This window comes from Eurypyga helias, unplaced genomic scaffold, assembly GCF_000690775.1.
Source record: "Eurypyga helias isolate BGI_N326 unplaced genomic scaffold, ASM69077v1 scaffold7890, whole genome shotgun sequence".
Taxonomy (NCBI): domain Eukaryota; kingdom Metazoa; phylum Chordata; class Aves; order Eurypygiformes; family Eurypygidae; genus Eurypyga; species Eurypyga helias.
This window is the reverse complement of record NW_010227555.1, coordinates 2,219-13,105: the sequence shown is the minus strand read 5'-3', so window position 1 is coordinate 13,105 and position 10,887 is coordinate 2,219. Positions and strand designations below refer to the sequence as shown.

The window sequence follows — 10,887 nt, the reverse complement described above, 5'->3', positions numbered from 1 at the left end:
CAAGGAAAACAAAGAACTGCACGCGCTCAAGCACTCTGGAAAAGTACTGTTATTCTGGGAAACATACCTTCAAAACATTTTGGATCGTTTCTCTCGGAAACATCCAAAACTTAACAGTGTCAACTCACCTTCCACACTATCCGAACAGGAGGTACCAATCCCAGTGTCCCCACCGTCAGAAGCTATACTGTGTCTTCTCGCAGGATTGCTCTGACTGCTTGATGAAATGGTTGTGGACTGGCACAGGGATTCAGCACCAGGTAACCATCCCACTGAGGAATAATCTGAGCCTATAAAGAAGGAAGCCAGAAGTCTGTCATTACGGATACAGTACAGAAATCAACAACAAAATACCAGTCAAGATGAAAATGGAATCTCATGTCTCACACTTCAGGTTTGGGCCAGACTCTATACCAATGTTTTGGGACTGTTTATTTTATTAAAACCCTTTGCTAGGTGGAAGCATTCAAAAAAAAAAAAAATCCAATAAATAAATTTTTACTGTTTAAAAACGTCACCATTAAACTGTTCTTGCACTAATTTTAACAAGTTATTTATTGTACAGTTCTTATCCTCGAACTGATTCTCAACTGGCAGCAGAATTTTGCGTTGCAAGTGTTCAGTTACAGACAGACGAACAAATTTTACGACAGAAACCAGTTGAAGATTTGGCCAGTGAAATACAGTCATTTCCAACTGTGCATAAACCACATGACCTACATGATAAAATAAAGCCAGAAATTTAATCGTTAACTCTGAGATGTGAAGTGATTAGCTATGTTACACTGTTATCAGTAGTTCTCAGCTATCAAAACAGAGTGGCTACTAACTCAAGCAGGCACGAAGTAGCTGCACCCAAGCTGTCTTTGTGAGACATCTATCCACCTAGTCGTTTTGTTTCATTTTAGTGCTTTTATTTAAATAATTGTTAAAATAATAAATTTTAAAGCACAATTCAGAGCAGTGAATAGCTCCTCTGTTCAAGGAACTTCTGAGAATGTATGGCTTACTTTATCATCAGTCTCAAGGGAAAATACACCAGAGCATAACCCCAGAGGACCGTCACTATTTCCAATAGCCAGCATCTAAATCTGAGTATTCTTTATATACAAAACACTGATCCTCACGCTTGCACTCCAAACCAGCACAGCCACATAAAGAACTTTGACCTAAAAAGCACAGCCTGCTCTTGATTTTATATATAATCACATACATACATCCCCTCTAGTAGTTAGTTCTGCATAACTTTTTCAGCAGGAAATGACTCATGCAGAAGTATCAGTTCACATACAATGTCTCTTATGCTACATGTGGTTATTTTTATGTCATTTAAACATTTTCAGCAGTGTCCATCCAAAGTCACAACAGCAATTTGCCTTTGCCATGACATCTGCAGATCATTGCTATTTCCAGCTATACTTGTGTCCCAGTAAACTGAATAGTTTAGAAAAGGATGTAAAAATGAACACGTGTGTATATAACACCCCCACACATATATATGAATATGTACATACTGCTCATATAGCAGCCAAATCACTAGACCTACTAGCCAGAGTGGTAACAGCCGCTCGCCAAGCCACCTGCAAATTGAGGAGCAGAGTACACGCTTCATTACTGTACGCACTATTTAACTGCAACATGACATTTAAGAGAGTCTACTTTCTGTAAGTATTATCTTGGAGGTCTTCGATTTGTGTGTCCATCTCACTTGTCTCAACTTTATTCTCCTTTGAGGTTACTGCCTCTTCTTCCCTTTAATACATTTTCCCGTCTTTTCTCACAGTCTACAGAATCACTCAATTCTCCTTCCCCTTCATTCTACTGCAGCCATACCTTGTGTGGCGTATTTCCTTCTCTTCCTTAAACTTTTCACGTTTCCTCCCCGAAGGCCTCCTAACTCTTGATTATTCCATTCAGTAGCTTTCAAGTCCAAGGGTGTGGGAGCAGAACAAAAGGCCAGAGAAGCCAGACATGAACATGACTGCCCATGGCTCACCAGTCACACCTTCTAAGGAGGTCCCAGCCAAGATCCTCAGTGACTACCACTCCAGGTGTCATTCTTCATACCATCTTCTCTTTGTCATCGTCTACCTTACTGACACGTGATAGTGGCTCATACACCTAGTGGGAAATTGGGACATTTCCTCCTTTCCTACAACCCACCACATTTTTCACTTAAAACACCCTGGCTGCTCTGGGAACAATCTTTCTATCCCTCCCTCTAAATAGGTCTATTACCCACAAGAGTTCCACTTCATCCTTCTCAAGCTGCATCCAGCTATTCCAGCAAGAGTAAAGTCGACTTGTGGGAGCCCAAGCCAATCAAGTCAGAGACAGTTCTGATTTAGGAGACGTTTAAAATACATTTATAGAACAGAAATTTAGATTAATTTACCCTTTATTATACTGTTCTCCACAATACAGCTCTTTGGTGACATTTCAGCTGTTCCGGCATTAAACAAGCATTAGAAGAAATGCAGCAGATAACGAACGCTACCCCTACTGCACATTACACCAACACAGCATTACGTGCCAAACTCTTCAGATCTCGTGGTTACACAAGTGTTCAGCATATGAACCTATAACCATCCATACACAGTCCCCCAAAAGTGACAGAAGCTTTCCACTTTGGTGGAACTTTGAGGAACAAAAGCTAAAAATATCACAGAACAATAGAGTCACATAGCAAAGGATGTTTGGAGGTCTTTAACCCCCGGTTCAAAGCAAGGCTATTTAGATCAGACTGCTCAGGGCCTGCCAGCTGAGTCGTGAGCAGCTCCAGGGACAGATTCCACCACCTCTCTAAGCAGCCTGTTCCAGCATTTAACCACCCTCTGTGCAGAGAGGACTGTCCTAACACCTCCCCAGAGCCTCTCCTCTTCCAAACATACTGATGCAATATATCCCATAAGATGCAGCAAGACAGTGCCGCTAGACTCAAAGAAGAGGGTTAACATACTAGAACGGGCAGACAGTCATTCCCATCAGGATCTCCTTAGGTAAAGTTGAGGCAATAAAAGGCATCACAAAACACCCTCCTATAATCAGTTCTCAGCTTTACACCTACACACACGCAGCCTGGGGACAAACCAAGCCCCAGGCGTGGTCTGAAGCACAGGCCCAGGAGGACTTGCTGGCACAACACAGAATTAATGCAAGGCCTTCTGGAGCGCCTCTGCCCCAGGGGCAGTTCAGCTCTGCCCAGCCACCTCAGGAAGCCCGAGGCCTGAGCTATGAGGCCTGCAGAGGCGAGTGCTGGTACACGTCCATGGCTACGTGCAGATCAGCAGGAGTTTATTAGCTTTGGCTCAGCACAGGCCTGCCAGACCCCACCTGGCTCTTCCTCAGGCCTCTGTGCTGCAGAGGGGCCTCTTTCCTGGGGTGCTCCCTGTCACCGCCCCTCACAAGGCCCTGCTGGCTGCGCACAGCGGCAGCGCGCCCGCCGTGTGCCTCTCCCTTACAGCCACATGCTACACAGAGGCAGGGACAGGCGCTGGGATGGGATGGAACTGGCTCATTTTCTCACTCACTGGGCTTCTACTGGCGGGGAGCAGCCCCTCCGTTTAAAAGGGATACGTGCCAAGTAAAAGAACTCTTCTAGTTCTTGAATAGGTAACCCGTATATGCTTTTTAACCCATTTCAGCCATGCCAACAGAACATGGGTGCACGTGGTCACTTGAAGAAACACTCTCTTCGCCTCCCACAGAAGCCCTGACATTAAATGTGCTGCATTTTTTTTAAGAGGTAGCTACTGACATATTTCAGAGGCCTAGACCTTCTCATGTTTCATTGCACAGCCACGTTATCATTCTACCTTGCTGACCTAACGGTGATTCTGCACAACAGAAGGCCATTACAAAAGTAACCCATCTACATGAAAAATACCTTTTCAAAGCTATTTGAACCCACTCCCATAAGTGGTCAAATAAAAGCAACAACATAGTAGAAATGGACTCAATAATTGAGCCTCAACAGTATGTCATGTGTATCCAATTCAAAGTGCCAGAAAGCTGACCCCCTCCCCATCGCTGGGGGAATGTAACGGCAGAAGTTGCAATAAGGAAATGTAACCCATAAAGACCTTATAGACCTCATCGATCCAAGTAGTTATTTACAAATTCCTTTATTAGTTTCATTATTTGCAACGGACCTTCCAAGCCAAGTCCTGACAATCACCAGGCCTGTTCTATGCTCCCCATCTCCTTTCCAACAGCTCTCTGTAAACACATGGTCTTTCACGCAGCAAACAGCCTACGCTAGAAGAACTGAGGGACAGAGGGGGGAAGACAGGCAGGAGTCCCCACACTGCTCAGCCAGCACACCTGCTTTACCCTGCTGCTCTAGTCTCAAACCTGCCAAGCAACGGCTATTCTCCATCTGCCCAACATAGACAGCGAGGCAGGAAAAGCAGGCAAAAATTTCCGATATTTGTGCTGCTAAATTACCATCTGATTATTCCTCACTGGGTCAGGAAAAATACCTTTCATAGGATTCAACAGAAAAGAAAAGCAGTATCACCCTACCTGGATGTAATTTCCAACAACAAACACAACTAATTAAATACATCCAAGATCCCAAACAAATCTCAGATGGACTTTTGTTTATACAAACTGTTGACTGCATTGTTGAATTTGGCCAGTTAAATATAGTGACTTAGTGCTGTGTTTCCAGCCTAGGCATTTAAACAGATCACTCCACAGCAGGGTGGAATAGTGCAGGAAGTAGATTGCTTATTAAAAGAGCACAGTTGTTGAAATATCACTCCACAAAAACATGTATCTTTTTCTGTGTATTACAGAGCGCTGTCAGCTACCGCTGGCAGGAGTTATAATGCTCCAGAATTAACTAGGTGCCTTCCTAATTTCAGTGGCATGCACAGAACCCAAATTATCTACATACACAAAACGCTAACACTGCCATCTTTACAGATGGTTCCTAAAATATCTCTACCATGCTTGAATGTAAAAGCTACTATTTTAAGGGACAGCTGTGAAACTGTTATTTTACCTATACACTGAACAGAAAGCAACAGCAAAAGACTTAACTGGGTTTCCTGGCAAATACATCCTAACTTAAGGATACTGATTTTTCTACTCCACACCATGACTTTGACACAGTTTGTGACCAGAAGTGAAGCACCCATGACAGCCAGTGTAAATTTATACAGCCAAAGGATTCTGAAGGGGACATCTCACTACATTACTATCAAAACTGACAGCTATGCAAAGCTCATTCTAGCCACCACGGTGTGACCAGGCTGTACAATAATATTTCATGCCACGATGGTACTGAAGCCTGCCTGAAGCTCTTTTAAGCAGTCTTTTTTCAGTCCAAACACACTGCTAAGGTTATACAGTTCACCCTCACCATCAACAACTTTACCCAAAAGCCTACTAATTATGCTATAAGATCACACGACAGCGTGTTGAAAGATTACCCAAAAGCCTACTAATTATGCTCTAAGATCACACGACAGCATGTTGAAAGAAGTCAGTCCACCTTCAACTCAGTTAATACCCTGCTAATACCCTGACATTGCTGAGTCTATCCCAATTGCAACTTCTCCCACACACACAACGGACCTTGCGAGGTTCCGCAGCCTCTCTTCTGCGCTCTCCCCTGTCCCGTAGGGCTAAGTAACAACACATCTCTTCAAGAGGGAGAGCCTGCAAACAAACCCACAAATGGTCTCTCAGTGAACTGTTTGCTGTATTGTAGGAATAAACCTGCTTCAGCTGGGAAACATTTGCGTTTACTCATCATAGCTGCAACATCATTACTGTTGAAAGATTAAAGAAAACTTCGCTTTGGTGCATGTTTTCTGCACAGTAATTCCCAATAAATAGCCTATTTTTTTTTTTCAACTGCGGGAAAGATGACAAATAGTAAGAAAAGGAAATGGAGGCAGGGGAACTTAAAATGAAAAAAGGAAAAACAGCCACGCTTCCAAAAAGTAGACAGAAGAGCAGATGTCATACTTCAACGTATTTGTATGTTTTTTTTTAAAAAAAGCTGACAGTCAGCTGATAGAATGCTGGATAGAATTGAAGGAAGCAGCCTCCTTCAATCAAAGGTGAAGCAAAAGATAAGCTGGATTCATCCAATCCGATATCCTGGCACAATAGAAAGAACCAGGCACGTAAGTGTTCCTTGCAGACACAGGCAAGAACCAAACTCCTATGGATAAACAAACACTCTTGAAAATAATAATATTAAACCAACCTGCCCCCCCAACCCTGACACCTAGACAAATAAATATCTGACAGGTGCACGTCTCCACTATGATCCTTCTGCAGAACAAATTGCAACTTACTTAATAAAAACCTCCAAAACAAGTTTCAGGTCTACATTGCAACCTCTTAGCTTCCACAGTGAGCAGTACAGTAGGAAGAGAGGATCTCTAATGTTTTCAGGGAAAATGGCCAGATGAGAGTTTCAGGACCCTTTCCACAAACACTCCGGAGGTGGTGGAAGCTCACGCCTCTACCAGCTGGCCAAGAACTGTCGTACCAGAAGGTCCTAGTCCCTCCTCTCTCATGTACGCAGCTGAGAATCAGTGGATGATACAGCTTAATCTACATGAAGAAGGGCAGGGCAAAGTGGGATGAAATGACAGCCCTAACTACTGTGATTTTACATTTCAGTTTCTTAGAAGCACTTTATGGTGACAGATAGCTAAAGTATGATTCATCCTGAGGATTCATATCCTTTATTAGTATGCTTTCATGACAGAGCCTGCAAGCTACTTAACTAATTTCTCCTAGTTTTTTTAGTTGGAAACTGATTAGAACAGCCCTAAGCATGAAGAAAGATAAAAATGTACAGATATACAAGGAGGCAGGGAAAGAAAAATCAGAATGCAAGAGTTTAAGCAGAAGAATATTGAGAGAAGAGACCTTTTTACTGGCATTTTTACTTGTAGAGCCTGATAGCATACTGCCTGACATAGAGGCCCATGCCTGTCCTCTGTTCATGTGCAAGAGGATTCACTTACTTGCAAGAGAGAAAAAAACATCATAAAACTAGTAAAGGAGAAAAATTAATATAGAAGAGAGAAACCCAAAGAAGAAAATCCTCAAAATACAATCCTCAAAGTAAACATACGCCTGATTGGCGGTATCAATTAGGAGAACCTGATGAGGGTCATATTTGAAGGAATATAAACTTGTGCTCCAATTTCTAGAGAGCTTTAAGTTTTAAGTTTTTTTACTTAAAAAGTAAAAGTTTTTTACTTATTTTTTTTAAGTTTTAAGCAGGCTGTGTCACCAAACCTCCGGCTTCTTGTGCCCCTGGAATTCCTTAATAAAAATTAAACTGTTTGGGTCTTTCACCCCACCTCCGCAAATGTGGCTAAACATACAATATCTCATCATAGATAATTACAGCTATAAAACCTTTGTCTTCTATAAAGAACAGTATTTCAGTGTCAACTTTCACAGGTCACGTTTTTGTTTGACTTTACAAATGTGTATGGTACTGTATGACAACAAGTTACAAGGTTTCACATGCAGGGAAGTACGCAATCTAGATGAAAGAACGAGAACTAAGGAGAATAAATACGTCAGTTTGACAGATGTGCTTTAGAGCATCTTGCCACGGCAGTTAAAGACATAATCAGGTAGCTCACTCTCTATCACGCTCCCCACATCAGAGCCCACAGAACCTAAGAGCTGCCCAGCTCTGTCTTTCCATCAAAGAGTCCAGCTGGCTAGCTTATGCCTCTGGCTAAAACGGGCTTGAGCTGAGAATGTGTTTGACACTACAGCTAATCGGATCTAGTGGTCAGCTGCTACGCAAAAGGCTGGTCATCCTTCCAGCCAGATACTCTTTTGCTTCCCCACCATAAACCCTGCCACTCCAAACCCCACAGAAAGTGGTTCAGGAACAAACTGTCCCCGCTTACAGAAAAGGTTATCTGCTAATTTGATTTCCTAAGCTGGCTCAGCAAGGGGTTGGACCAGAAGTGGCGCCAAGGAGGGCCTGGGAACGCGCAGGCACACTCCTGATGCCTAGCTGCAGCTAGCTAGTAACTACGCTTGCCCCTGCTGCCAAACTGCACATTAAGGCACACCCTAAACTGGAGAGAGAGAGGCATAAATCTCTGCTGGCTTCACTGGGGAGGACAAAATCTGTTCAACTAGCAGAAAGCTGTGTTCAACACAGCATTCTGCTAGCTAAAGACGTAGCAAAATCCTTAGCCTGACACAGTAAGTAACAATGCACTCTGCCTCCCCAGTTTCTATTCTAGAAAGTACGTAAAACAGGAACTCAAACTCGTAACACATTCTGTACTTTTTAATACAGAGAGCATTTAGCTGTAGTTGTTCGATATCAACCCAGTGATGAAATTCCTACCCTTGTCCAGAAAGAAAGAGGTTGGCTTTCATTTCATCACCGACAGGAGCAAGCCCAGGAATTCAGTCCAATTGCTGATGGCACTCCTGTGAGTTTTCAGCTTCCAGATAGAGCATTTGCATAAAACAGAACTTCAAAATACAAACTGCAGATGTTTCTTATTTCACGTTTGGCACACAGACCACATATATTACCTCATGCCTGCTATGCTGGCTTGCCTCTTTGTCTTTGGACTCAATGCACTATTCACCCCACAGAAACACAAAATTCTATTCTTCGTTTCCATTCACTTCCATATGGTAACTACAGAAGAGAAGGACAGCTTTTAGATCTGGAAAGTTCACCACTTGCAATATGAAGAGGGGAGTGTCTAAGAAAACACATATGCATGAAGTTATGCTTAAAGTGAATATAAACCGAGAACAGCAAGCCCCCAGGAGATGCAGAGTCTGTTAAAAAGCTATGTGCCTGTAGGTGAACCGCTGAACCCTTCTCCTACTGAAAAAGCTAATGATCACAGATTATCATCTGTGTTTCAGCCCTTCCTGCAGTTTAGCTTTATTGGTATTCAAAACCACGATCAGGTAAGTTTTCCTCCAAATTGTTTGTTATTCCAACACTGTTATTACAGAATTACCAATCTCCTCTCTCCTGCTTAAGAAGTTAATTCAGTCTCCTCTGTGCATGGGGAAAAGTAAACTAATCACTGCTGCCAGAATCAGTCAAAAAATATCAAATGTTTTAAGCAGTTCCCAACATTTACCAACATGGATCAAATAAAGGAATCTAGCAGTCTTATTTCTTTCAAAAATGAGCATAAATTTCTCTCCCCCTTGTAATTAGATATCAGAGCTAAAGCTATCCTTAGCACTAAAATAAATGGTGAAGACAGAGACCAAAAAAATTTCACTGCAACATTTTTCTGTATAACACCAGATTATTTTCCACCACTTTCAAGAGGTCTAACGTGCATTATACACACAACAGGTTCTGCTTTAATACGGACGTACCAGAGGCCGAGATTAGAGTCGTAGTGCATGCTAACAGAAGCATGCCCATCACGTAAGGGAGTTCCCACATTGTTACATTTGGGTTACAGGGATGATATTCTGGCTTCACTTAAGTCACTAGGAGGTTCTCCCTACAGATTTCCAGTGCTCATGTCTCAAGGCACAACTTTTCTGCAAGCTCAGCTTCTCAGCTTCCACTGACACCTATTCAATGTAAGTAAGGACAATACTCTGGAATTTAAAAAGAAAGTACAGTTTGGGGGGGAAAAAAAAACCCCACCACTCCCTCACACTGTGTACCATCAGCCCTAGCCAGGCAAAACCAGTACTTTTTGTGTTTCCATCTTCACCAGTACAATCACTTTTGATATAAAGCTTTACACGACAGTAATGCTACCGACCACACAAAAGCCCTTATTCAACCAGTTTGGTATTTTGGATGATGAAGTGAACAGAAAGATGTTAAGATCACAACTGTTAGCTTTGTTTTCCATGAAGTCTCTAGCAAAAGTGATAAAGTTTTAGGTGACGGTATTTTCAATACCTTTTAGTGTTTCTAGCTGGGTCACTATACTCCCACTTTTCTTCTTATTACCCACAGAACTGCTGGGCCTTTGATCAGAGCTAGTGACTGAATTTTTATACAAAGCATTAATTCTCAGCTATAAGAATGTCTCCAAAGGTTCAGAATTGCCAAAAGGTATAAATAGCTTTGCTGCAGCGTAGGCATTCAGGAGAGAAGATACCATCTTTTAAAGAAACACAGACTTGAAAAAAAGTCTTATTTATTCTGAAACATTTGAAGAAGTTACAGCTTTCCACACACCATCTGGAAGCTATGCTACAAAAGGAGTAAAGCAGACATTAAAAGCATAATGATACCTTATAAGGAATCTCCCATCTGACTCCAGGACAATTCAAGAATGTTTCTTGTCTGAATACTACGCCATCGGTCTCCTGACATATTAGGAAACTGAAAGTTCATAATTCTCTCTTCTACTTGTATTTGCCAAGGCTACTTCAGGTACTTCAACCAATAAAGAAGCAGCATGACTTTTCCTTGACACGACTTGCGCTGCCCTTGCTCAGCAATACTGAGATAGTCTCCTACTACCTCTCTAGTCATTATCCATTATTCTAGACCTGTTTCAACCTGTACGCGTGTCCACTAAGTAGTGGAAGCCACACTGTCTGGTGGAATTAATGTCACTTTTTCCTGATCCTCTCTCTCTTAATCTTCCTTGGCCTTCATGGTAAGACTGAGGATTAACTATATACTTCCTAATGTCATCAGCAGTGGCAAAGCAAGATTGGAAAAGTCTCCTAGCCCATTATCCATCAGCTGACTGAAGAGCCAGCCCACTTGACTCCAGGTATTCCGCACCTGCCTGACACCAGCATAGAGGCTTCCTGCACCCTCTACGCGATGTCTCACAGCAGGGTCAGGCAACCCCCCTTCAGCATTTACTTTAGTATGCTCCTGATCCAGGCCCCCAAATTAGTTTGCCATACAGCTGAAGA

At 42.4% G+C, this 10,887-nt stretch overlaps 1 protein-coding gene across 1 annotated transcript in view; it reads right to left on the bottom strand.

Moving 5' to 3' along the window:
* The window catches only part of LOC104513269 (centrosomal protein of 85 kDa-like), a gene marked incomplete at its 5' end in the record, with an annotated part of 33,064 nt that extends 32,348 nt beyond the window's left edge, over nucleotides 1-716 (bottom strand). The window contains 2 exons of the mRNA XM_010156571.1: nucleotides 129-290; nucleotides 564-716. Of these exons, the coding sequence (XP_010154873.1) occupies nucleotides 129-290; nucleotides 564-716 (315 nt within the window). The remainder of the gene's footprint in view (nucleotides 1-128; nucleotides 291-563) is intronic.
* Between the last annotated feature and the right edge of the window lie 10,171 nt (nucleotides 717-10,887).